This window comes from Tigriopus californicus, chromosome 10 (genome assembly GCF_007210705.1).
Source record: "Tigriopus californicus strain San Diego chromosome 10, Tcal_SD_v2.1, whole genome shotgun sequence".
NCBI classification, from domain to species: domain Eukaryota; kingdom Metazoa; phylum Arthropoda; class Copepoda; order Harpacticoida; family Harpacticidae; genus Tigriopus; species Tigriopus californicus.
Genome location: NC_081449.1, coordinates 12,014,793 through 12,042,550, shown reverse-complemented (window position 1 = coordinate 12,042,550; position 27,758 = coordinate 12,014,793). Strand labels below are relative to the sequence as shown.

The 27,758-nt window shown below is 41.7% G+C and overlaps 1 protein-coding gene across 1 annotated transcript in view; it reads right to left on the bottom strand.

Moving 5' to 3' along the window:
* The window catches only part of LOC131888621 (voltage-dependent calcium channel type A subunit alpha-1-like), a 44,003-nt gene that overhangs the window by 7,592 nt on the left and 8,653 nt on the right, over nt 1-27,758 (bottom strand). Inside the window, exons 4-29 of the mRNA XM_059237524.1 lie at nt 24,717-24,923; nt 21,228-21,339; nt 20,985-21,124; nt 19,562-19,695; nt 18,728-18,883; nt 16,014-16,234; nt 15,817-15,920; nt 15,622-15,737; nt 15,388-15,543; nt 14,620-14,652; nt 13,786-13,873; nt 13,088-13,215; nt 12,364-12,592; nt 11,262-11,466; nt 10,889-11,181; nt 10,199-10,303; nt 9,878-10,067; nt 9,213-9,325; nt 7,366-7,537; nt 6,280-6,368; nt 6,088-6,180; nt 5,634-5,684; nt 5,356-5,557; nt 5,112-5,276; nt 2,379-2,489; nt 224-334 (exon numbers count right to left, since the gene is read on the bottom strand). Of these exons, the coding sequence (XP_059093507.1) occupies nt 224-334; nt 2,379-2,489; nt 5,112-5,276; nt 5,356-5,557; nt 5,634-5,684; nt 6,088-6,180; nt 6,280-6,368; nt 7,366-7,537; nt 9,213-9,325; nt 9,878-10,067; nt 10,199-10,303; nt 10,889-11,181; nt 11,262-11,466; nt 12,364-12,592; nt 13,088-13,215; nt 13,786-13,873; nt 14,620-14,652; nt 15,388-15,543; nt 15,622-15,737; nt 15,817-15,920; nt 16,014-16,234; nt 18,728-18,883; nt 19,562-19,695; nt 20,985-21,124; nt 21,228-21,339; nt 24,717-24,923 (3,724 nt within the window). The remainder of the gene's footprint in view (nt 1-223; nt 335-2,378; nt 2,490-5,111; nt 5,277-5,355; nt 5,558-5,633; nt 5,685-6,087; nt 6,181-6,279; nt 6,369-7,365; nt 7,538-9,212; nt 9,326-9,877; nt 10,068-10,198; nt 10,304-10,888; nt 11,182-11,261; nt 11,467-12,363; nt 12,593-13,087; nt 13,216-13,785; nt 13,874-14,619; nt 14,653-15,387; nt 15,544-15,621; nt 15,738-15,816; nt 15,921-16,013; nt 16,235-18,727; nt 18,884-19,561; nt 19,696-20,984; nt 21,125-21,227; nt 21,340-24,716; nt 24,924-27,758) is intronic.

Below are 27,758 nucleotides of genomic sequence, written 5' to 3'. Positions count from 1 at the left end.
GGAACAAAATGGGTTAGAGAAAGAATGAAAACGATGACATTGCCACTGATTGGTACATTCACATACAAGTACATATTGCACTTCAACAAGACAGGGACGAGATCAAATGAGAGAGAGAGAGCTTTTTGAATTAAAGCAAAAAATAAAAAAAAAAATCGAAAAATGCATTATTTGTACATGTAACGAAATCGAAACAAGATCACATCAAATCATCAAGATTTACCCGACAGCCGAATGAAATGAGCTTGAGAGTGCACTCGATAGTGAAGAACAAAGTGAAGAACGTGTTCATGTAACTGAGAATGTCGCTGAGAAGGAGAGGAGCTCCGTGATGCTTTGGAGATTCAATGGTGTTGTTGATAGTAGAGGAGGAGGAGGTAGTGGTGAGGGTAATAAAAAATCCAGGGTTAATAATTATACATACCACATCATGAAAACAGCCTCACAAAAATTGGAGACTATTCTAATAATATGTGTATGATCATAGTGGTGATAATAATAATAGCAGCGCTAATTCTGTGTTAAGCAAAAGCAAATCCAAGATCAGCGTTCTATTTCAGCGATAGTGTAGGGTTGAGTAGTCTACGTAGTTTTCAACTTGAATTATAGCCGGGGATCTAGGATCACTAATCAGCCTTGAAATACGGCAAAACTATTGATCTATCACTAGTATAATGTAATGGCAAGGCCATTACAAACGAGAGAAATACGGGACACATGTACTATGTTATTATCGACCGGCTAGTTAAACTATTACAAAAGCACTGAGGAGGGGGAAACTCGACCAACCGTCATTGGTCTATCTAGATATCTAGATAAATAAACTAAAAATTGTATGTTGCTCCTCTCTCCAAAATGGCAAGGAATATCAGGCCTTGAACTCGATATCTGTTAGGGTCAACGCAGTTTGCAGCAGTTTGGTGCCAGAGAAAACAAGCAACCTTGTCGCGTCTAGTGCAACATCTATTTATGTATTGTGAGAATAGAAGCATGCAAGTGGTATGGATAGATGAACTGAAGAGGACCATTAAGCCACCGAAATCCCTGTCTTATTAGTGCACGTCACACGCATGAACATAAAATACGTAGTAGTAGGATTGGAGGTGTTGACTTGGATTAATAGACGATGCCAGTTGGGTAATTACCAACGCTCCATTGCGGCCTTCGATTCGCAAGAGTGTCGCACGTACCATAGCTTGTACTCGTACATACTCTTTAAAGCTTTATGGCATTGCCGGGGCTTTGAGAACGAGACCAGAGTGGGTCTGGCAATGGAACGCCATAAACTAAAAGTACGATCACTTTTGGGTATCAAGTGACAAAGAGAAAGCTTCAGGAAGGTTATTACCAGCCCCAGGGTTCTACCATTAGATCTGGCCATTACCGAAAAGGCCTCTTTTTCTCTCTCGTTCTTTCACCTCATAAAAGCGCAATAATGTCAGGCTCTTAGTTTCAACGAGAACTACGTAGTAGTGGCCACTCACCAGTCACCATAATTGTGGTCTTTCACATTCCTGGAGTGAACTGACCTTTCATCTCAAAGTTGAGACTGGGTACGTTGCAAGACGAGACTACGAATGCAAGGCTATTAATCCAAGCCAACGGAATCAAGTCTCTCCCAAGACGTCATTTGCTATGGCACAATACATACTAAGGAGTGTACTATATCAAGGAAACCTTCAACAGAAGAAATGATCATTAGCTAGGCCCCAATTTATAGGCCATATTTCTGGCGAAAAAACTAGCCTGTTACTTTGAGAAGCTGAATTACTATTTTAGATAAGAAAATAAACATGATGTGATATGATAAAAATCCATCTCCGCGCTTTTACTTAGGAAGAACTCGAAATCAAGCTCTGAAGAGACGATCACAATGACTGAGCCCTTATGGGTGTTTACAAGACTTCATTGGTGAATTTCGCTGCTGACCATTGTATTCAACAATAAGATTGAAAGTATCAGTTATTCAAAACCTTTGGATATTTAGACAAATTACATCTCTTATTCTGATTCGTTCCAGTTTGTTCCTAATTGTTGCATTCCTGTGTACAACTTGCAGAGAAGCTCTTCGTGCTCATTACCCTCCTTCTCATAGTAAATGACGCAGAGAGGGTAGCAATCCATGTCTAAATTGCTTATAAAAGTAATCAAAAATATGTGTAATACCCCCAAACTGCCAGTACTTTTCTGCTTGTTCTGGTTATCTCACATCCTCCAAAGCACATTGAAGAAAAGAGCAAACGGCGAAGAGGAGCGCCAATGGACTAGCTGCTCTGTCAGTGTCCACTCCTCTAGTTGAAGGTATCCTTGACCTTGTCGAAACCGAAAGGGGCAGACTTGTTTGGGAAATGACTTGGGGATGATAAGGATTGGCTTACCCGAAATCCGAACGAGAAAATTTTCATGACACATTCAAGCGTAAACAGTCCAGTGAGCGTAGTGTTCATGTAGTGCAGAGTCACCTTGTACGTCTCAGTCTGCTTGTAATACTGCACATCATTATATCCAACCATTATGCAGAGGAACACACGATGATGTTGATGAAGGAAGAGGAGTGGATAAGACAAGTTCAAAATCATCCGGATGTATCAAAGTCAAGTCAAACAACAGAGGAAGGAGGTTAAGGAAAGAGAAAGAGAAGTTTGGCGTTAATTCCAGGTCTGAGCATTTTCAGTAACATACACATCCAGTCAGGCAGCACACATACGACAGGGAACGGGTTCCATTCCCAATTACGCAAACGGGGACATTATCATAAGCTACTACATATTTAGGATCACAATAACGACAAGGATACGATTCTCGGGGATGAAAACGAAGAGAATATGGCGTGCAAGATTGTGCTCCTTTCAGGCGAAAGTCATTGGCACACACTTTCAAGATGCAAAAATCTCTAGTAGGTGAATGTCTTTCTTAATCTTTCAGTCCAAGGGACTTCAAAAGACATAAAAGTGGAACTCAAAAGGGTGGCATTTTGAATGGTCTCAAAAAAAAGCCTTGACTTAAGATGAAGCGCTGCTCTGACTTTTGGACAAAAATACTTATCAGAGTCGAACAAAATATCTTCACAAAACCAACCAAGATATTTGAAGATAATAAAAACAGCTCATTTATTCAGTCGGAGCCAGTTAATGCATAAAATTTCCCCTTAAACTTATTGGCGTCGTGACCTTTTGCCGTGAACAACTCCAATACGGAATTAAAGGTCTGCAGGTTTGTGCAGATATTTTGGGGCAAGATTAAGGAAACGTGCTATATATATAGAAACTTATTCATTTTACATAACTTTGATTTATATATTGTTTCTTTGCTGAAACACTTATATTGCCCCTTTGAATTCAGAAATTCGTCTGCGTATCAAGAAACGCACATGAAACACACAAGAAACATAAAATGAGATTAAAAACTCTACGATCAAGGATACAAGTATCTGGTCTCTTGTTCTTGCTTGTGAGGCCACCCTTCAATTCAATTTTTATTCCAATTTGCGCTTCATATTGAGCCATTCTGAACAAAGGATGCGAGATTAAAATTCGCAATTACGCTGCTTTTTGAACTACGTTTAAGCTCACTAAGTTTCACATAAACAGGCACGTCGGTGTCTTAGGTAAGTGCCCCGAAATATCCGGACAACCCTGTAGTTCTTTCAAAGTGAAAGGTTGAAGCCTCGAACATAGTTCTCGTTTCCCAAATTAATTGATTAATCAATGAACTAATTCTATCAGAAAGATGTAACTCAAAGAGTAGCGCATATATTGATGCACATTAAGAACGGCACGCAGACATATTTCCATGAAAATGTGATCCAAAAGAAAGAGACTCCATACTCCCCAATAATTGGCGCCGGACCCTCAAAATGGAATCTAACAGAAAGTCACATGCAGGACTAGATTACGCTTTTTTATTTCAGAAAAGTCATTCCTATGGGCAAAGGACAACAGGCATTGACGACTACAATGATTATACTACGCATAGTCAACTATAAGGTTTCTCAAACTGTGTTTCTGGAACGATAATATTACGTCCTGAGCCAACCAATGGGTTCGTAGCGAAGCAGAAGCAAATTGGGGAAAAAAGTCGCATTAGTGCTGAATTCACCGACTTTTGGCTCTGGTACCTCGTCACTCGTTTGGAATTGTCGGGCCAGGTTTTTTTTAGGGAGTTGGGTCATGTCATTAATCTTGAAAGTCGTGCTACTTTTCATGAACTCGAAAACATAAGACTGTCTGTTGTGGGAAATAGTGCAATGAAATGGATTCAATAAATCTCGTCCTCGGAATAACTGTCGAAATTGCAATTACACATGAACTATTGGAGGAAACGAGACACGCCCATGATTTTGGTTTAAAACAAGGCAAAACGACCCGATTAGGACCATCATAAACTACGAAAAAGTAACATATTCACTCTCTTATTTTTCATTTCTTATTCAAGGCCTTGGTTTGTGATGTGTTTTTAAATCCTGTATCATATATCTGTGTCAAAAATAGATTCCAAACACATCCTGGACATCCACATAACATGTAAGAATAAACAACAGATTGATTCGAGAAAACAGTATTGGAAGAAGTCGATTCGGCCAACTCAACCAGAGTTGAATGTCAAATATTTGTAAGCTTCCATTGAGGTGAAACGAGAAAGAGAAGATTCAACAGTCCATTTGTCCAACATAGCAAAGGCTGTGAGTGTTTGTGAAACGGTCATAGGTGGACCAAAGTCATAAAGTTGTCCACTCAGGTGTGAGCAAGTAGTAGTACTTCCTCTTCAAGACACTCATACCGTCCGTCACTGCTGTGTCAAGACCTTCAGATATAATCATTCTGTGGCACCGCCTTTCAGTATGGCTCTTTTTCTAACAAAAGTCTTAAGGGTGTTGTGATGCTGCTGAACGACTGGCTGTTTGGCTACTCTAGTGGAAACTTTGGGCATCATTTCCTAGCGGGGAGATGGGGAAGGGGGGGGGGATTTTGCTGTCCTGTTGGTACGTCTTTGGGGCTGATTTAGTATGTTGGGAAGCACCCAAAAAGTTGTTATTTGCTCTATGCCAGATTTCCTGCAAGGAACTGGTCTGCGAATGAGGAAGTGCTCCATGATGTATGTTCAGTGCTTACCTTCATCATCAGAAGAATGGTATTCAACACGATGAGGATCATGATGAAGTATTCAAAAGGAGTGGAGACCACCACCCGCCATATTTTGTACTTAAAACTGTCCCTTTCCTTGGGCATATATCTCTCCAGAGGTTTGGCTTGGATCGCGAAATCGATGCAAGCTTTCTGTGAAACCAAACCCAATGAACCGCTAAATGGAACAACCTGGTATTGATTCAACTCTCCATCTCGTATTGGTTCTTGCCTGATTCTTGTCGATTTCTCCGTCTTGGAGCTCAGCTTCACCTTGTTCCTGGAACGTGATGATGATCAAGGCCACAAAAATGTTCACAAAGAAGAATGGGAACACGATGAAGAACACTATGTAAAAGAGCGACATCTCGATGCGGAATAGTTGGATTGGCCCTCGATCCTCATAGGTGGCTGCCATGGAGTTTTGTAAGATCCTGGAAGGCCATAATAACCAGTATTACAAAGAGAAGATCTATTTCAATTAGCCATTCAAGCGGGAGAATAACTTACGCAGGCCATCCCTCAGTCGTTTGAACTGCGAACAAAGTCAACATGGCCGCACTGAAAAGCATGAAACAAAGAAGGGGCTTAGGAGAAAGGCTACCAAAGAATACCAAAGAAAAATGGCTGACAATTTTTCTCATGCCCAGCGAGACTAAGGAACAGCACGGTCCGGATTACCGACACATGGTGAGCGAAAGAGACTCACTCACTTTTGTGTACTTGTAGGTGCATGTGGCGGGCTTCAAGGACAATCACCTCATAAAAAGCAAACAGCCATGGACGGTTTTTTGTCGGTTTTTTTTTGCACAAGGTCTTTTAATAATTGATATGGATCACATTGAAAAATCTTCGTGTTCATTTGTTGTTGCCAGAAGAACAGATATGTGTTAGGACATTAACGGAACTCTAGTTCTGAGTGTTCCATGCTGTGTACAATAAACTCAGAGGTGAGAGTACTTACGCAACGTTGTCAAAGTGAAACTTCTGTTTCTGCCAAAGTCGAGGGAACACCGTTGGAGGCCGGTTGTAGGACGAGAAGACAAAGTATTCGCCCCTAAAATGATAAATCGACATGGGTGAGATTGAGGCATTTTGGAATGTGGTAAGGACCGGTCCTTCCAGTTGTTTGGAGGGGGGGCTGATTGGTCCTTACTGGCATTCTTCGGCAAAGTGCTTGCTCCTGTCCGTACAATAGAAGAACTTTCCATTGAAGAGTTGGACCGCAATAACCGCAAAAATGAACTGAAACAGAACAATGTGAAGAAGCACTTTAGGGCCCGATGAATCTCAGGCAAAATCTTGATATTTTTGGAATGGGAAATGGTCATAGAAAGCTGAATATGTGGCGTGTCTTTGAAAAGTTCACCAAGTATGGCACGAAATAAAGATTGACGGCAAAAGCAAGGCTTTTTCACAAAAAGTAATTGATTGTACTAGGATCATCCCCATACGAATTATTTGCTAAACACATTTACAACCTAAATATGACAAAGATCAATCTGTGCAAGTCTAAATCAATTTGACAATCGGCAAAAGAATATTTCTTTTTGATCTGGTAAATGCTGTCTGTATACGAGTGATAGCTATGTTTTAGGATGCTTCATAACGGCTAAAATGGTAAAGATTTGTCCATTCAATTAATAGCATTGCCTTCCCCGCCAGAATTCTGCAATGAAGTAAATACAAAGGTTCATGACCTTGACATATGAAGCAGCAAGTGGTTTCATAATCTTGTCCCAGGAGTGCTCAATGGAGTTTTCCCACTACCTCTGAACAGGCCTACATTACTTCCCTCTCGTAGCTTTAAGATTGCTTTTCGTTTGCCCATGTTGTGGCCATATGGTACCCTCTACACAAGAACTCTTTTACAAAAAGATTAAGAAAAAAAATAGTTATTGAATAAGCCAGAAGTTGAATTCGGCTGGAAATCTAAACCATAAAGACACATTCTAATTTTCATTGAAGGTCCAAACTCATAGTTCCCATCCAGAAAATATACTTTGATCTTGCCACTATATTGTTGACACTTCGAAACTGACATTTTTATCATTATCTAGATAGTCAACTTAATTTCGTGCGAAAAGGCTGCGAAAAAGAGCTAAAGGATGCCACAAAAAGGCACAAAATAGATTCATTTCGCACTTATTGGATTCTTGAACTACATCTTACTCTCTGGGAAACGACAAATTGAGTCTGAATTTGCTTGGAATTCTTTGATTTGATTAGTTTTTATACTCACCTGGAATAGTAGGTAGACGATGAGGATATTGAACACATTCTTGAGCGAGTTGACCACGCAATCAAAGACAGCTTTCAGCTTGGGCACTCGTTTGATGGTTTTCAGTGGGCGCAACACGCGTAGCACGCGCAAGGACTTAATTGTGCTCAGGTTTTGACCCGTGGAGCTTCCCCTGATTGATGAGAGGGGAGCAAGAATTAGCAAAAAGATCGGATTGGTCCATGAAACGAACCACTTGTGAAAGACACCATCAACAACATCCTTCCTTTGCATGCAAGGCGAGTCACTGATGGTTTTATTGAAATTGTGGTTTGTGGTGGCAAATATGAAGAATGGTAGGCCAGGGTTGCCTCTTTCGCGCTCGTGAAAAGTGATCCAAGTCCCAAATTGCTTGGAACACTTTCGGAAAAGTTTAGGCAAACTTTCATCATTCCTCTTGAGATCGGAGAGTAAAAGGAAGAGCAGGAGAAGAGAGATTGTCGTTGGGCTATTTCTTAGGGCCCAAGAGGAATGATGGGCCTTACTCGTGATCTCATGGAAACATGACATCAGGAGCCGAGTGTTTCAAACTCTGGGAAGCAACAGTAAGATCAAATTGAGGAGGTAGTCATGCACAAAAGGTTAAGAAACGATCCAAACGAAACTCAAGTTAAGGATTTAGGATGAACAAACACGGCAAAGAGACTCAAACAGATCTACTCACTGAAATCCGAATGCCACGAGAGCACACGTGACAACAATGGCATCTAGAATGTTCCAAACATCTCTACAATAGGATCCTGGGTGCAAAATAAAGCCTAAATCAATGATCTAGAAGGAGAGAGAAAGAGAGAAGCGAAAAAATCCATCAAATTCGGGTGGTTCAAAAAACACATTCTCGAAATATGGACTAATGATTCTCGTCGTGTGAGAAATAACTGATTGAACTAACAATCGATTATGAATATGGTGATCTGAGCAAGCTGTTTGAATGTAAGAAAATACCCAACAAGGAGGAAGAGAAGATGGATTCAAATTCTCATCATCACGATTCAAATTTGTGAGACTGGTCGGTCTGATGCTTTGCCATCTAAAGAATAACGAATGATACATGCAAGAGAGAACTACGCAATTGGTTTGCTTGAAATGGAATGGCAAAGTGCGCACTGAATTTTAAGCGAGACGCATTTCTTACACTCTGAAAGGAAACCACTCAATGAGATAGACTGAGTTTGATTATGAAAAGGGAGCGAATCTAGTCTTTTGAAAATGTGCGAGCAATACTGATCAATAAGATTCTATTGTAGAGGTCTATACTACCATTCCGGTGCTACGAAATGCATAGAAAGGACACCCAGAACAAGAGAAAGAGAAAGAAAAGAGTGTGAAAGAGAGAGAGACAGAGACAGAAATAGACGAGATGATCAAGGACTAGGGGTACAAATTTGGAGTTGACAACAAGTTCCACTTGAGAGAGAGGCAAATCTTTTAGGAAATGTTCACCACTCTTCAATATTTGCCTCCAATAATGGCCATAAGTTTCAAGCTGAGATAACACAAGAGCTAGCTAGCCTTCTCCGGAAGAAAATATCGGACTGTGAGACTCAAAGGTCGGCCAAAGGGCGGAAGAGAGACAAAAAGCCCAACCAAGAGGTAGTTTTCAACCTAACAAGCAATAAAAAGGCTATTGTATAGGATAGACACCCGTGTTATCAGATGATCAATACTAGCAAGAAGCTCATGGCCTTGAAGAAGGAGGCGTTGTGTTAGTTGAAACTATCTATCAAACTATGAAGAAGGATGTTCTTTTGGTATTTTGAGCGGTCGGATGATTCCACCGCCAATGACCTTCCCACGGGCAAACTCACGTAATCTCAAAGATAAACGAGATACTGGCACAAAACACAACCACAGCGTCCATAAGGTTCCAAATATCACGCAAGTACGAACCAGGGTGGGCAATGACACCCAGGTCTATCACCTATGTATAGAGAAGTGGGGATCACGATCACGATGATGCAGAAAAAGAGCCTGATTTAGAGTGGTTTGCATTATCCACAAAAAAGCCGCAAATCCATTAGAAACACAACATGTATGCAGAAAATGTGTGAAGAACGATAGGAAAGGGAAATAAAGGGAAAGATCGCTCCGACGTTTAAAATTGGAACAATTACAGAGCAAAGCATAGATGGCTGTCATTTTTGTCACTTTTGCCAACAATCCAGCTTTAAAGTTTGAAGCTCGACGGTGAAAGTGTGGCCAACGGAGATTTTTGTTTCCTGTCAACTCTGGGGTGGCAAGTGTCTTGCAAATACCAGAAATACATCGCAATTGTTTGCCTCAGCTTTAGGCGCTCAACGGACAGTTTTATGATTTAATCAGGCTATAATCGTTAGAATGGTGAATCATGTGGCATGTTCTGGCACTTCATGATAATATCATGGACGCCCTGGCGTGAACAAGCTTTCAACCAGTTTGGACTCATTGTTTGGGGAGCAAATCATTGATTCTAAAGCAAATCAAATGGTCTCACCTTCAAAATCATCTCGACAGCAAAAATCCCGGTAAAAACGTAATCAAAGTAGGTGAGAACATGGTTCCGTTCACTATGTTCTTGCACAGGATCTTCAGCCGCCAAAGCGATGCTGCTCATTATGATGATCACCATAATGAACGTGTCAAAGAAAGGAAACGTCACGATGCCGTGGATGAAGATGCGAATCCTGTGAAGGACGAACAAAGACCATCATCAATCAATTGTGATTGCACTCTTGTCACGGTTTTCTTGAAGACGCTCTTCAAGGTTTCGGGGAAGTGTTTTTCACCCAAGAGTAGAACGAAGAGAAATACTCACGGATTGGAAGATGAAAGTATGAACATGGAGGAATAGGGCAGTATGGGCTTTTGAACAAAGATATCATCGTCGTAGGCTGAGCGCCCGTTTCGGAGCTCCATCTCTCTGCAATCATGGAAATCGTATCTATTCATCAACTAGAATTATGTTCATGACAATAAGGAATAGTGCTAGAACGATTCCTACACAAGTCGGACTCGTACGAGTGATTTGATATGATATTCCAACCTACTCACCGAGTCAGGCCAGCAAAAGTGGGACGTTCGATAAAAGAATCGAGTCCTCTGCTAGACTCAAGCCCGCCCTATAAGCTATTTTGATGTGGCAAAACTAAATGTGCTATCACCTTTCAAGGGCTATTATCTTACATGGTCAATTCATAAAGGACATTAGCCCGTTTTCTGAAGCAATTCAGAGGAAAAAAATGAAAATGTGTTACTGTGTACGGACTCGAGTTCTTTCTAAAAGACTCGAGCGAGCCCCGGCCAATTTCTGCAAATTCAAGTAAAAGACTCGAGTGCACTCAGACTCGAGCCCGTGTACGCCCCAGCACCAATAAGGAATATTCGAAAACGATCACAAGGGGAAAGGTGCCACTTTGTACTGAATCAAGGATGGAACCATTTTGAGTGATAGTTGGTTGGTATCCAGTGCATGTGCCAAAAGATTCGTTCATTAGGGAGTACTCACAACTCGGATAGTTTTTGGGTGCCTTGCATGAACTGGATTTGCTTCTCCATGTTTCTGGCAGCTGAGGTCGATTCATTTTGATCCTCATTCTCAGCCTGGTTTTCGGCCGCGGTCAGTTCCTGTGCATTGGCCAAGTTGTCCACGGCAATGGCCAAGAACACGTTCAAGAGAGTGTAATTGCCAAAGAGGGTCAAGATGATGAAGTAAAGACAATAGATCATACCCGAGCGATGACCACCTTGGGACTCAATCCCTTGGTACATCACCTCGTTCCAATCCTCGCCAGTGAGCACCTTGAAATAGAAATACAAATGTTGAAAAATGGCGGTGAATCAGGCTCGCAGCTGTTCATGAAAAGTGGACCTATCATTACTTGGAAAACGGTGAGCAAAGCAATGGCGAAGGTGTTGAAATTAGAGGGAGGTGTTCCATCCGGGAAATTGAAAGCACCTCCAAAGAGTTGCATCCCCAGAAGTGCAAAGATCAATATGAAGAGGAAGAGAAGGAATAACAACGAGATAATGGACCGCATCGAGCTCAGCAAGGATATCACTAGGTTTCGCAGAGATGACCAATATCTGTAATGTAATATGGAAGCTCGATAATAGTGCTAGAGGGAATACACCAAGAGGGCAAAAACTACTTAAGATATTTGGAAAAGTTCTCAAAAGAACCACATCGTCATGCTCTGGTGGACAATTTTGGGCCGGATGTTTCTTTTAACTTTTCATAACTTTCATCATGAACTGTCTTTAAGAAATTGTTTCCCTCTTCAAAAGCTTATTACTTTGGCGCAATAAGCTCATAAATAAATGTTGCATCAATAGAAGAAAGGAATTAATGCCCGCAACATTTTGTTTTGACACAAAACAAACCCGTTTAGATAAGAATTGTTTTCCAATTAGAAAAGAAAAATCTGCAAAAAACGAGAAAAGAATATGACACTTTGAGGATACAAGAACTGAATGAATAACTTAAAAAAAAAATTTCTGGAAACTGATTAATGTGATATAGAATATGAGCCAGGATTGTCTTTTGTTCTGTCAAAGTAGAAGCCTTCAGGTCTAAAAAATGACCCACTTCAACAATATCATCTTCAGTCTCAATTAAAGTCTCAACTCTCGAAAGAAGACCTCGAGGCCAAAACAAGCAATAACGATGAAAAGAAAAATCGCGGATCCTTCCTCATCTTTCTTGAGTTTGGATAAAGGACGAGGGAAAAAAAGTCCACAACATAGCAGGGTCTTTTGTGCCAGATAGGTAATCTTGCATCAAGATGTGCGCATAAAAACTTTCCAATTTGTCAAGGCAGCAAAAACAGGGGGCTTCCGTTTCTCCAGGCGCTATATAGTTAGCTACCAGGACCGTTTCAACTGTATGCAGAGTCTTGGCATAGTACAGCTTTGAAAGGAGACCGACGCCTTATTCAACAAAAGTGAAGGCATAGATGTACGAGGTACTCGGAGGGAACTTACTTTGTTACTTTGAATATTCTCAATAGCCTCAAGGCTCGTAGGACTGAGAGTCCAAACGAACCGGCCATTTCCACACAATTGGTCCATAACACCTCGAACACACTGGCCACAATCACAATGCAGTCAAAGCGGTTGAACGATGACTCGAAGTAGATCCGTGGACCGAGGGCATACATTCGAACCACCATCTCCGTGATGAATAGACCCAGGAACACGAACTCGGCATAATCTACAATGGGAATTAGAGAGTCAATGAGAGGGCCTCTCCGATGCAGTTCGCTCCACCAGATATACTGTACTATGTAGGTATAAGTACACCAGGCCCCAATCAGACCTTAGTCTGGCAGAGGCAAAGACCACCTACTTTCGAAACGTCGGCAGGCTCTAGTTACTGTAGTCTGTCTGTTCAGAAAGACACCACTGTAGGTACACTCAGGATTAAGAACCCAACGTTTGAGCGAATGAAACGATAGCACTTCAAATAAAGGAATGAACGAGGGCTCTAGGAGGGATTCGGATATTCATGGCCAAGATTAAGGCAGCGATTAAAATGCTGGAACCTCTTGGGAACGCGTTGAGTTCAGAACAGACGGTAAGTAGTCAAACCGGCAGCCCGCAGGACATTTCTCCAGTAAGTATGTACAAATGCTGGACTTGACTGAACAGTACTTGAGAAACAACAGTTCTCGACGTAGAAATGTTTCCGGTTGAAAATTCTACTCACACAAGAAGTGCGTCAACCATGGGGGTTGGTCGTAATGTTCCACAGCCACACAAACAGTGTTGAAGAAAACCAGGATGATCACGAACCAGTAGAACCATTGCTGTTTCACAGTCGACCGAATGAAGAACCTGGATGAACAAAGAAGCCTTTTAATCCTTGTTCGAAGGAAACAAAATTGAGACCATTGAAAACTGCCGGAAGGTTTGGGCTCAAATTCCAGATCCCATGGGACAACAACGAAACATGTTCCAATATGATAAGCCTCAAAACTTTGTTGGCTTGGCATCTTGGGAAAACTTCTCCGACGATGAGGCACAGAGCCGCGAGGTTTCATAAACGTTTTATCATAAGCATAATATTTATGAGACTCCTCACACACACCATCACGCCCCTCTCAACCACAACATACGCTGTACGTCTGATTCGACATCCGAAAGAAGAAATGGCAACACTTTACGCGGCATGCAATACTATTTACAAGACAAATAGTGATGGCACCCTTCAAAGGGCTGAGAGGCGACAGATAGTTGACGGTTCTTTGGCAAATATTGGCCACCCAACTTTCCTCAATCCACCAAAGTGAGTGAGCATTCGCCTCTAACTGCGCGTGTTCTATCTATCCTTCTTATCCTTGAGGTATTTCTCATGGAGCACCCCGCAAAGTCAATGCCAAGGCCTCACTCGTCGATCTCACTAACCTGACCCGTTTCTCGCACCGCCAAAAACGCTGGCAACATCCACCTTGGTTCCTCAATCTGGTTCGAAGAGCCGAGGCCTGGCTCAGTCCTAAATTGGATGAAAGGAAAAGGAGAATCGGTCAATTAAGGGCTTGCTGTACTTTAAATGTTCACATGTCTAGAGGCACTCGTTAATTCACATGCATCTCAAGCATTATGCCGCTGATGCCAATTTCAGTGGCCACTTCCATTGAGACGGACACTTGCGCAACTAGGAATGGAGCATGTCAAAGACGTCAGGTGCAACCAACGAGAAAGTTGGAAGTACTTCGAAGTTTCCGGCATGAAGAAAAAGCCTAAGCTAGAGCACAGTATCTAAACGGGAGAAAAGCAAACGATGCACATTCAAATTAGGACGAACGGAATAAGATTTTAAAAGCGTAGCAACGAGGTCGGAATGAAAATGTGAAAAGGTCAATTTGAGCTCGATAGAAATGTACTATAACATAGCTAATGATATGTTCTGATTTCCGAGTGAGCATAAAAGAGCTGAAACGATTCAACAATGATCCACAGACAACAAAGAATTCAATGTTCTAAGATGAAACAAGAATAGACGCATGAAGGGTTCCAAAAGCAAATCCGTTTCTACGCCCCAAAGAAAGATTCTAATTTTCAAGGGCACTTTCCACTCGCTTTTCCTCTCTCAAGAGCGATCGGATTCATTTTCGAGGAGTAAAAAAAGTGTCACTCACGCACCCAATCCACTGTTCAAACGCAGTAGATTTTACGTTCAACATTGTACATACAAGCACATGCTCGATTGATTGAGTTAATACAACTATCAAAATTTACCGAATTTCCTGCGTGGATCAGAGAGATAAGTTTCTGAAAGAAAATTAATTAGAAGTAAGAACTCTCTTGTCAGTCCTTGGTGAAAATGGAATTATGTGGAAATTTTGCTTCTTCGTTGATCCTTAATGGACCCTAAAGGTCAGGCTGGTTCACGATTTGAGAATACCTATGTAGTTCCACAAACGACGTTCCATTCTCATTTTGGTGGCCCTCATAAAAGTCCCAAGATTGACAAATGATTTGAGGGACACCATCGAACCCCAAAAGTGAGCAAGATTAATGATTAAGGAACAAGTTATCATGCTGATCCCTCTGAAAAGTATGGCGGGTCCTGAAGTTTTAACTACGACGTGTTGAAAATGTTAAGGCCTAGATTATTTTCAGTGAAACAAATAAATTACTAGACAGTGTGCCCATTCTTGTCAGTTGGAAGTCCCAAGTTAGAGCTTTACAACCGAGACCATTTGGGCCCCCAAGATTTTGACCTCTTCTTGGACAGGCTCAAGCTTAAATTGGACGGTAAAGTATTTGCCATCCAAGTTCCGAAACTTTTTAGAGGGAGTTACAACTTTCGAATTTACGCGTAGAACACACCAAATCTTTCCAAGGGACTAAACTCAATTGAAAATTTCCGGTAGTGTACACTCTATCGGTACCTGAATCCTCGAACTTCATGTGAGGGTTTGAATGCTTCTTGAATGCTTCTTGAATGGAACTCAGAGCCCCAAATAGGTCATTGTCACCTCCACCATCATCAGTCAGTCTTACCTTCATCAGGCTCGTCGTCATCGTCATCCGTCTCAGTGCTTCTACTTTTCCCCAACTTCTGCATCTTCCTCCGCTTATTGGCCGCTCGTTTTCGAGCCTCCATAATGTGACTCCTTTCCTCGTCGGTGGTTCTTTCCTCGGCGAGGATCACCTCCTCTGTGGATCACAAAATCAATGACGGAAGGAGTGAAAAACATTATTTCTGTTGGCAAAAAATCTCTTGGACACACAGACCTGCTTTGCAGATCCAATCCACATATCCATTCAACTCGCGTTCCAATTGCTGTTGTCGGCGAAGCTTGAGGAACGCTTGTCGATTCTCCACGCGTTCCCTCTCTTTGGCGAATTCTCTGAGCATTACAGGACAAGAGTTGCCGTTTGTTGATCGCGCTTAATCATTCAATGACAAGTTCAAGCTTTATAACTCACCCACTGAGAACACCCAGAACCAGATTCAGCATGAAAAATGAACCAATGACGATCAGGGTGACAAAATAAATGGAATTGAACGAGTTTCCCATGGCGTCGTTGGTCTGTCAATGAGAGCATGTCAGATGGAATTAGATTCAGGAGAGTAATGACTGTGATTAGTGGGACTCAAATGGCTTCCCAGTCCAGTTTCTTACCCAATAAAGGATGGGAGTCCATCCCTCCATGGTCACACATTGGAAGACAGTGAGCATAGCGAATCCGATGTTATCGAAAGACGTGATCCCATAATTTGGTCCTTCCCACTTTTCGAGACAAATGGAAATATTGGAATTGCACGTGTAGGCGCCAATAGGGGCGAGGGCAGGATTATCCGAGTGGCAGGGAACATTCTTGTTCCCTTCTGTTACGGTTTCATCTAAAGTTAGACGTGCAATAAAAACTTCTATCCATCCTCGTTCCGAAAGTTGCTTTAAGCACAAGCAAGTATAAATGAAAATCAGAAATGAGAGGTCTCACTCGTGTGGGCTGCCTTAAAGCCACCTTTCTAAACACTATAGGGGCAAGATAAACTATATTGGAAGTACATCCCGGGGAAACCATGGATTCTTGTGGTTCTGGAATTAAACTATGAGCATGGACTCATCTTATCTAGAACTTCGAGGCATTGCTGCTCTAAATCATTGTCATTTTCCTTGAAAACCTCTTTGGGGATCCCTTTTTGCCCCTTTGGCTGAGTGTGTACAATGGAAAGTAGAGCGATGAGAGCAATTATACTGGTTGAATGATCCCGATGGTTGGTTGAGTCGACATCTTTCCAATTCTCCAACATCTTGAAGAAACTTATTTGATCTTCAGGCAATTGAAGACTGGTTAGATCTTTTGTATATCTCAACTTCCAGGGTCGGTGTGGACTGAGCATGATTTTCTCCCTTTCAAATTTCTAATGGCTCCTCGTTTATTCCCCTTATCTTCGAAGTAGCTCTATTCGAGTCATGGCATGATATGTTGTTCCATGCTGGTTATGGATCACCTTGTTATTATCAGGATACTTAGAAATGCGTTTAAAAGAGTTAAGAAAAATTAGCTCGCAGGTTCTTCAGGAATACAAGGAACATTTGATAAACCTTGTGGTCCGACGATTCAGTGGTTTACTAGTGGACTGTATAGTAAATAAACTTCCTTTTAGTTTTCACCATGTATTATTCTCGTGTTCTCGTCACTTCGTCTCAAAAATCGACGCTTTTCTCTTTTTCCTCTTCTTTCGTTTCCGCCCTCTCAGGGAGCCCATTGCTTCCACATTTCGCACGACGAACACCTTGCTTTAGCTATTTAGCTTTTAATATCCAATCAATAGGGCTTCAAATGATTGATGAATGGTTTCTACTACTTCAATCCAACGAAAATGTCAAACTTTCTAAGCCAACCTATTGTTAAAAGACTCCAATGATCTTTTGGGTGGAAGGAAGAAACGAGCTATTATACTTTACGTGAGCTATCAATTCTCATTTCCCCCTCGCGCTCTATTTTAGATCTGAGAGCCCTTAATTAGGATACCATTGCAAGAAGTCTGTTCTCCGTAAAAGGTCCTTTCTTGGCGCTGATGGTCCACTACTTGGGTGATGTGGAGAAACACATCTTTCAACAAAGAACCCAAGGAGGCTTGAAAGTCAGCAGAAACAGAAATAATTGTGGTCAGAAAAGGAATCCGAATTCTGTGGCACAGTATTCCAACATAGCTGTTGGCAAAGGCATTATCGGAATAATCCCAGTGGAAAAGAGATTACGCAGAAAGCCTGATGGTCTTTGTGTTAGAAATGGCCATTGATTCGTTTCCGAGGTCGTTGTCTAGATTGTTCTGGTGGAATATTCTGCGGCGCTTTTTCCGGGGTCATTGGTGGTTCTAAGTGGTATTGAGTACCAAGGATCCAGGATCCAACGGCATCCGGCACCAATGTGTTAAAACCCATAAGCAATTGGGCAAAATTGGTCTACATTATTCCATCAAGTTCCATCATAGGCATGCATTCATGTATATGATGACCTTGGAGTAGTCTTTGTGGGGTAAGGAAGAGCCAGTGTATGACATCTCCAGTTTTCTCTAAATTAAAAGTGAGCACATGAGTGCCTCAATTATGGTCTCCTTCCTATGAGACGACAAGCCTTGGAACACACCGTACACTACGAAAGTAAACAAAGCTATTGATTTTGGCCTTGGATGAATTGACAGTCTACTACATATCCAAGAAAGCCAGAGTGTGGCATGTTCCACGTACTTGAAAACCCATATCGAGAGATGAGGAGGAAAATTGTACCATACGGGGCTTTCAGCTCAAAAAAAAAATACGGCCCTTCTTTCCACTTTATAATCGTTGAACTAGTAGTTTTGGCTACGTTTGGGCATTCTTCCAAACTTGGAAGGGAATTCTTAATCGCCAACTTTTCCACCAGCAGCATCCAATGATTCAACAATTGACGCTGAGCTCATTATCAAATGAATTCATCTCCCATATGAGGCGTCCGCTTCATTTTAAAGGCCTACGTCCTTATGCATAAACATGATCAATCCCAAAAGCAAAACCATCTATCATCGCCCTCATTATAAAACAGCCATGGAGTACGAAAATCAAATATCAGTTTTAGTGATTAACGCAGTTTTACGCCCCTCTCTCAGAGACATTTCCAGGGTCGATAACCAATGTATCCTGAGTCTAAACCTTGGCCCTAGTATTAACATTTCACCAAGTTATATGGCTCTTCTATTTACATCTGCAGTGTACATTCTTTTTTTACATCGAGCATTAGTTCACCGAGCAAAACCCCATTATATAACCAACTCTTTCAACTCCCAAAGCACCTCTATTATTTATTCAAATGATGGCATCTGTTCTAGAGAGAAAATCTTGCTTACCTAGATTGTCAATGGAATAGCATGTCTTATGGAGGGCTCCGGAATAGAATTCCAGCCCAATAATGGCGAAGATGAGAATGGCAAACATAACAAGGAGGCCAATTTGCATCAGAGGAGCAAGGGCCTTTAAAATGGACTTTAAGACCACTTGTAAACCTGAAGGAGGAGAAGGATGCGTCAAGAGGATTGGAACGAAGGTGAAGCGTTTTAGTAAAAGAGATGTGTGTGGTGTAAACAAGTCAGGAACATTGAAAGTGAGAAGAGCTCTTGAAGTTCTGAATCCATACCAAGAAAAAGAGCGGAGGGCGATTAAGAGGTTAATTCAACACGAAGTGAAGGATAGTGAGTCAATTAAGGAGAAAGTCTTTATAGAGTAAGCAAATGACAAATAAATATTTGAAAAAGTAAAACGAAAAGACTACGAAATGAGGGAGAGGAGAAAGGGATACAACGTTAAAGTTTAGGATGACCAGGGGGGACACGCAGATGCTATTCAATTATTGGAAATGCTTCCTATTTGGGATTTTCCTTGAAAGTAATGAATCGTTGTAGTAACTACGTGCATAAAATAATTTCGATCACACAGAGGTGAACGTTTTCCAGAGAAAGTGCCGCCCTCGAATTTACATTAACTCTAAGTGCGCTGACAGTAAAGTTGGAAATAATTCTCTGGACTCAATCGCTTAACAGAAAGTGTCTCCCTGTAAAACTCATTGCCAAGGGTGCAGGAAAAGTTAAAACTCAATTTTTGGCTCCCCATTATTTTCATGTCGTCACTTTGATGTTGTTGATTCTGAAGAGGATTATGCTTGTTTTTTTTTGTCATGCACTTACTTGGCACCCCCGAGACCAATTTGAGAGGCCTAAGGACGCGAATAGCTCTCAGGGTTCTCAAATCAACGCCATCCTCAGACTTGGCTCCTGCCTTAAGCACAGTTGGGTCTTCGGGGCTTAAAATAGTGATATATCTAGAAAGAACGAAGACGAATACAACTCTAGGGGAGACACAGAGGAAGGCTTGAAATCCTATGTTGTACAGGAGGATGGATGGTCGTGATCCTTTGATAGGGAGAAACACCTGAATTTCGACATGAGTGAACACCACAGGAAATCTAACCATGTTGTGAAGTGATAGAGTACGATTCAGTTGCGTTTCATTTGTCAAGACTCAAGGAGTACAAAACATCTTTTGATTGCAAGGGTGAAGGAATATGGCAAACCCGTCAAAAGTGGCCACCCTGACCTGGCTTAACTGGTTTCTAGGCTCTGGTTCAATCCCACTAATCATTCCTTAATTAGTTGAGGGCAAGTATGATTGCTTTCATTATGTTTCAAAGTCTACAAATGTCATGTTTCTCTTTGGTTCTGAAATCGGGAATGATGTACGAATAACGACGTAAAATACGTACGTAAGCTGTTATAGCTAGTTTGAGACATTTAAGACAAGGACAACATGTATTTCCTCGGGCTTCTAAATTCGTCTTTGTTCAAAGACACATCTGAACTAGATTCTCAAACTTGGATGAACACAGTTGGAGTCTAATCAAATGTTTTTTTAATAATGACCAGATCCTCAATTTGATGCCAATGGCTGAATGTAACGAAACACACAGAATTTGTTTGGATGTACAGTAGAGTTGAAAGAAAAGGCTACGGATTAAGGGATTCAATCAAAACGGAAATCTCCGTTCGATCCGACATCTAGAGGAAAGAGAAAAGCGAAAATGCCCACCAAAGATTACAACCGCCACACAATAAGTATGTTGTAAGGATGATAAAAAAGTTAATAGAAACTCAATCGACCACCAATTGTGTGCAAATTTAGAGATAGATAGAATGTTGATGTCAACGTCATCGACCAATCATCCAATAAACAAGGAAACCATCTAATTAAGAGGTTGTGGTTTTGATGTTTTGAGAGATATCATGACACGCTTCAGCTTACTTGGCACTTTGGAAACTAATTTGAGTGGGCGCAAGACGCGGAATGAGCGTAATATTGTAAGGTCAAAAGGCAGCGAGGAGTCGGCTACTATTGTCACCAGACTTCATTCCATGGACGAGCAATAAAAATACAAAATTAATCTCTTAGAAACAAGTTTTCAAACAAATATCCTAAAATCTATTGATTCGTATTCCCTTCAACCGTGCTTGCAAGCAAGCACAGTGAGAGATGCCACCCAGAATAGATGATTATTGTTCACCAATGAATGAAGGCATTTTAAAAGAGACCGTCAGAATCAGAAGAAACACTCACCCAGTCACAACGACTATGAAGTCCATGATGTTCCACGCATTTCGAAGGTAACTGCCACGGTGAAGAACGAAGCCCAAGGCCAAGATCTTGAGCGCCGCCTCCACCGTGAAAATTCCGAGGAAGTAAGGCTCGGTTGCCTCCTACATGATGATTAGAAAACATCGAGATAATTGACAGGACGTGGTTCTCAAATGACAATGCGACCTTGCATTCTAGCTTTGGCTGTCTTGAAGCGTTACTTACCAGTTTTTGAGCCAGTGGAGTTCGGTCGCCATTGGGAAGATGCTCCTCCAAAGCGAGGACCACACAATTGGCAATGATTGTGAGTAGGACGGTATATTCGAATGGAGTGCATCTTTGCAGAAAGGAAATACAAAGCCTTGTTAGATAGGCAACTTATAGATTATTGCTGGTTTGTGTGACTTGTTCAAAATATCTGTCATGAGACTGCTACTACCATGGTATTTTCGAGTTTGAGCTAATATATTCTGGTGCAAAAAGACCTGGTTCTTTACGTTCAGTTTGGTATATACCAGGCTATGTTTCTGCTAATTATTTCAGAGGTTCACAATATCATACAAGTCGTCTGGCTTCTTCGTGGTTGATATCAAATGTTTATTATGTAAATTTGAGTTGAATGAGAAGAATCAACATAAAGGTGCCGTTTAGGATTAGTTTTCGTCTTGAATTCAGAGAGAGAAAGTTGAGAGTCTCCGGGCAAAAAAGTTGTTCCTTTTATCCTTCTGGATATCTGCCTCCGAGTCTAAATCAGTTTCAAGAGAAGGCGGCGATGAAGTGCAGCTCTCTTGAGTTCTCGAGGTCCCACTTTCATTGTCTTCGAGGGACACGAGAGTCCTTGGAATTCCCTGCGGACATTTCCTTCCATCTTTTTCCATTTTACTTCCAACTTGGTGGCCTGTTTCCTTCTTTCTTTGGGTGTTGGATTCCTCAGCCTCCCCATTAAACGGATGATGATAATGACATGGCAAAGAAATTGGAACTTTTTCTGGACTGCTGATCTTCCCAAATTGGTTTCCTTTCTTTTCATTCAAATCCAAGCAAGGCAATGCGCCAAATATCTTCTCGTCATATCCGAAGTTAAGGCTGTGTTGGAGGCCTTGCTTATATGCATGAGTTAATTTACTTCTATCAATCCTGGAAATTATCGATTGTGTAGACTGACTCCTCAAGTCCGACCTAAGGCTGGCTATTTGGCCACACACTCGATAAGTGGAATTAAACGACACCGAAGAGGCAGAACTGGGTAGATTTGAAGAGCACCTCCCCATTGGTTCGATAATTTCAGGCTTCCATGGATCTAATCGTTCTGATCGATTCACAGAGGGCAGATCCGGCTTTAAGGCCCTCATGGAAGGTATGGCCAAAACATTATCTTTTCGGAGAGGGGAAGAATCGCGACAATTTCTGACGATAGTAATCTTGCACCGAACTTTCTTTTCGATCTTCTTCTCTTTCTTCTCGGTCACTCGAAAGTACCCACTATGTCTATACGATTTGGGATCGGTCATTGTCCCATTCGAGTTGATTCGTTAGTGACACAAGTTATCACTATTGGAACGACTCCAGAAGGCTTTGAGCGGCCTCCGAGACTTTATCAATCTTATCTTCCAAATTTCGAGCTTGTACAAGCACAAACTTTTCATCTACTCCCAACTCGGACTTGACATCGCTCCGTGCTAAATGTTCACCACCCAAATCAGGATCTTCCAGATGGCTTTTCTCCCTTTCTCGACTAATTTGTTCACCGTCCCAATGACTCAATTGAGTCTTAATGAGTCTGGTGGCCTGGGCAGTATGAGAAACGATTTTGTCTGTATATTGAATGGCTTGAGCCGGGATTTTGGCCCGCTTGTCCGTAGCGATTTGCAGAGCTTCGTCCAATTTGACCAAGTCGTCTTCAGTCACCGTCGTGTTGACCACAGGCTCGTCGTCGGGTTGGAAGACAATGGGAAGAGCTCTGGCGAGGTTATCTCTGAAGACGTGTCGATATTGCTGGATCAGAGATGATTTCTCAGCATCGGACAAGGGATGATCTGCCAGGTGGGTTTGATGCTCTTCGACAAGAGCGATGATTTTGGCCTCAAATACTTCCTCTAGGGCGTCGTAGATCGAGCTCGGCGAAGGCAATTCTGAAGTGAGGGCTGCAGACATGTTTTTCTCTTTTTTGAATGGCACTCAAGCACTTGACTCGGAGGAGGTCGACATCGTAGGTTTGGCAGAAATTTCAAATTCTTGTGATTGCTGCCAAGGAATTTGCACAGAAGCAAGAACATCGAACGCCATGAGAAAATAATGTGGATCGGACGGTCTGCACATTTGAGTTCTCGTTAAGTTCAATTAGCAAATTCTCTAGCAGTCATTAGTTAATGACATATTGGGACATTATAATTCAAGGCATAATGCAATCAAGTTTCGTGCATTACCTTAAACTGTTGATTCGGAAACAATTGAACTATCATTTCGAAAGCTATCTGTTAAAAAAGGAAAAAAAAAATATCGTAAACGATCTACGTATGACAGTTTCAGGGACCTAAGGAAATGTTTGATTCGTTTTTTCCTCTTTTACTTTTGTTTTCAGCCGTTCTTACTCTGGTTTGTTTGAACATCAATGAAACCTCTTATTATTATTATCATGGGCTGATATGTACTCGTAATGGTTCAAATTTTAGAGCTCTAGCTCAGACCATTGAACATGAAACGAGAATAAAAATGAGTTTGTTGCGGTTTTATACTGCATCTGAATCGGTAACCATTGAACGCGGTGACCCCGGCCGTTTGAACAGTGCCTCTACAATCAGAAACCATACCCTAACAGTCATTCAGCTGTCACCCATTGGCTCTTAAAATAAGTCATTAGGTCTGCCTGGCTTGCTCATATTGCAAAGAAAAGCACTAATTCACCTAAATAGCGCTTTTACATTAGTTAAGGAAATTTGATTGAGCTTGTTACTTTCCAGAGTGAAACATAAAAAATTGAAAATGACAGCAAGAAAATGTCATATTCTGTAAATTTTATTGATTCTAAATTATAAAGAAAAAGATGGAAAAAATTGCATGGCCCTCCATGATTGGTTTTTTTTAGTAGAAAATTTCAGGCAATGTTTTCACTGACCTTCCATAAATTGTTGCTACGTCAACATACCGCTCGTACTTTCATCTCCCCAAAAACATTTTTTTTTTGCATTTAAATGCAAGAAAACTAGAACTCATGTCAAAGGCTAATCAACAATCAACAAAAGGTAACGTTTCAACAGACTTGTAACGAAAGAAATTGAAAATGCAATTCTTTTGTTCAAGATGATTGTGTACAGATGATCGATTGCACATCAATAAAAAGCCACCTTTGGTTTTTATATCAAGTGCAAATCTCTATGAGATTTCTTGATCGCGATCTACGGGGGATGGGGCAAATGGAATTAGACCATGATTCAGTTTTGCCTTTATCAACTTCAAGCGCAGAAAAAGATTCAAATTCAACGCTCAATTTCAAACAAAAAAAAGGTTCATCAATTTTTCCTCAACTAAATCCAAACTCTTCAAATCATCTCAAGCATCTCAGACATGTAAATTCCTTAAAAGATTTTTGCACCAGTTATGCTTTGTTCAGACAAGATAAGTTTAGCGTTTATGCTTTTGTATCACATTCACACCAATCAAAGTAATTTGTAAAAAAGTTAGCATGAAATGATGGACTAAAAGTGCAATAGTTACTCTATCAGGAACTTGGTGGTCCTCCGTATGAAGTTCTTCTCACTGAGGATGAAAAGAGACGATGGACCCGACCCGAACGGGTCCAAGCTTCCACTGCGTCGTTTTCCCATGAGAAGGCTCTTGCTCGAGATTTTCTGCAAACCTCGATGGTCAAGTCCAGCCTCCTTTTGCTCACGAGCTCGACTGGCTTGCTCCGCAGCCGCTAACCTGGAACAAGAGGTTAAAAAAAGAAAAGATTCAATCAAAACTAAGGCTCGAATGTGACGACATGGCGCTGCGATCGACTCTTAAGGAACGTGGTCTGAATCCCAAACATGCCAATCTTCGCCTACACTCTCCTTTGTGACGAGAGAAGGTGGGTTCGTATAAACACACAAAGCACACCCAAAGGACGCTAATCCAGAATACATGCATGCACACAAGGCAATGAATCTCAAATCACACACATCAGACGCGCGATAGAGGTTCCTCTGGTGAGTCATCTAGGATGTGGGTTTTGCGTCATGGAAAAATGACCCTGTTCCAATCTGTCACATGAGTTAAGAGTCTCGCTCGCACACTTGACAAACTCGCTGGGCTGACAATGTCTCGTTGATGTGCTGTCTCTCACTTATATATACATATAGGTGTTGTTGTTGGCTGGCATCTCTTCGAAAGCGAGGTCTAAGGCTCTGAGCGGAACTGTTGCGCTATTACGCTTTTAAGCACCAGAGAGATCCAAAATCGCTTTCAGTCGGTTTCAAAGGGCTCGAACTCCCACGAAATGTAAATGGACCTCAATCCATCTGCACTATGTTCATTCGGAACTAATGCCCTATTGAACATGCAGTATAGACAGCCCATTATTGACATGCTTGGATGGATGCATTATTGATTAGTTCCCATTTTCTCAGATCCAGTCATTCCTCTCTTCTTGATTTTCTTTATAGTCTCCCATCCAACGTAAACGTACTCACTTCTAAGCGAAGCCTCTCACCTCCCAAACGTTCAAAGTTGAACCCTTGATCCAATTCAAATGCCTTCGCCTTTATCCTCGTTTGAAATTGGAATCGTGTTCGTCAATGCGAAAGAAAGGTATAGATGTGGTATAGATATGGAATCATCTCAGTTTTTAAAGATTTCATTGGTTTAAAGTTGTGCCTCCACTAATTGCTGAAGAATTCCGTTAAAGGCTGCATTTGACCAGCCTAATGATGAGGCACGAGCATATCATTTTAGAACTATCTTATGCACGTTCATTGCGTCCAAAAAATCAAAATCAGTGAAACGATACCTTCCCGTCAAACTATCGATCACTGAGAATTATGGGATAGTTGAGCGACTGAAAATGTTCATGGATACAAAGTACCCCTTTCGGCTCATGCAACTTTGTTGTCATTCCGATCTTCTTGATGGTTTACCCACTTTTAGGGCACTTGTATCCACTCAATTTTATGGCTTCGTGCTTTCTCCGAGCTCGTGTTTCGAAAACTGAGCGTCCACTTAATGCAAATGTTAGATGGTTCCCTATGAAGCCTTGAGCCAAAAGTGGTGTTCCTCTACTAATACCCACTTTCCCTACAACACATCAGATCCAGCACTTAGTCAATTTGAGGGTTACACCAAAGCATATAAAACAAATCGATCAATTTTTTTGTGTCAGAATAGCAATTCAATCTGGCAAGAATGCTAGCTGATTTAGTTTCCAATTATTGCCTGTGAAACATTGGACCCTGGAGCGTTTTGAACGCATGTGGGTTGTGGCTGTTGCCCTCAAAGATTTGTTTATGAAGTACCCGCTAGAACACCTTTACCCTCATGCGAGCAATCACAGGAGGAGAAAAACACATTTTTTTTGTCATTGTAGAAGTGTTATGTATTTTTTTACGTTCCAAGAATGAAGGTTGAAGTAAGCGAGGTCGCTTGGCTTTCACCTTAGACATTTGACCTTTCAACTTTGACACCTCCCATCGACTTGATAGCTTAAGATCCTCGTCATTTTTATTTCGTAGCCGTTACCTGAGCGCTTTGATGAAGTTTTCGTCTTAGAGCATCATGCAATTGTGGCGCAGGTTACCTTTTTACTTTTTCTTGTTCCTCGTCATTTGGTTCTAGGAGGGACTACACGAGATTGGAGGGATCACTTCATTATGGAACGAGTACAACTAAGACTCGTTGTGATTGAAATCATGATGAGGAGACTCGTGATATGGTTGTCCTTGGCATGATTGTGGAACTGGTGCGTACTCATGATCAACACTAATACGACTGGGATTGAGCTCACTTGTTTCACATCACAATCTTCATCATTTTCACCGTAATTCGATGTCAGTCAAGCTGAGGTTGAGGGATAAATAGACCTCTGACGAGCGTGCGATCCTAGGGAGGATTTGTTTTCTTGACACCTTGTTCATCGGTGCGGTCTGACACTCAAGTCAAGAGTCTACAACAAACTCATCACCATCATCCCTTCTTGTGTTCCTACTCATAGGGATCCCTCAGAATGGCCAATGCAACTTGTTGTCACTCGGCTCGTCGTCGTCCTCGTCGACGGTGTTGTTCCGCACGTCTCCTACCGTCCGTCCACTCCGCTTTCCACCTTGTGGCACATATGTGGGAGTGAGTGAGTGTGTGAGCTTTAGTGAGGAGAGGATTCCACGGCTGTTCCATTTCGTGCTCGGCTTGCTTGAAACATCCATCCATTTATCCCCAGCCGAGTGATCCAACGACAAAGAGGAGAGCGCGAGCGAGGTCCTCCCCGCTCCTCGTTCCTGTTTCCCTTCCCTTCGCCCCTTTCGTGCGGCCTTTTCTTATTTTCTCATCACCTTCCCAAGGCTAGCAGCTTCCATCCCGGTTGGAGTCTCGAGAGAGGAGAGTAAACGGTAACCTCAGTTTTTCGTGCTGTTTCCGTGTTCTAGGTAGGATCCATGGTCCGCACACCCCTCCTCTTCGGAGTCGCTCTCTCTCTCTCTCTTTTTGAAGGCTGCAGCGTGGCTTGAAATTTATTTCTATACCAAGAAGGCCCTGATGTTCTTTGGAGGGTGGTGGCTGGATTCCCCTAAA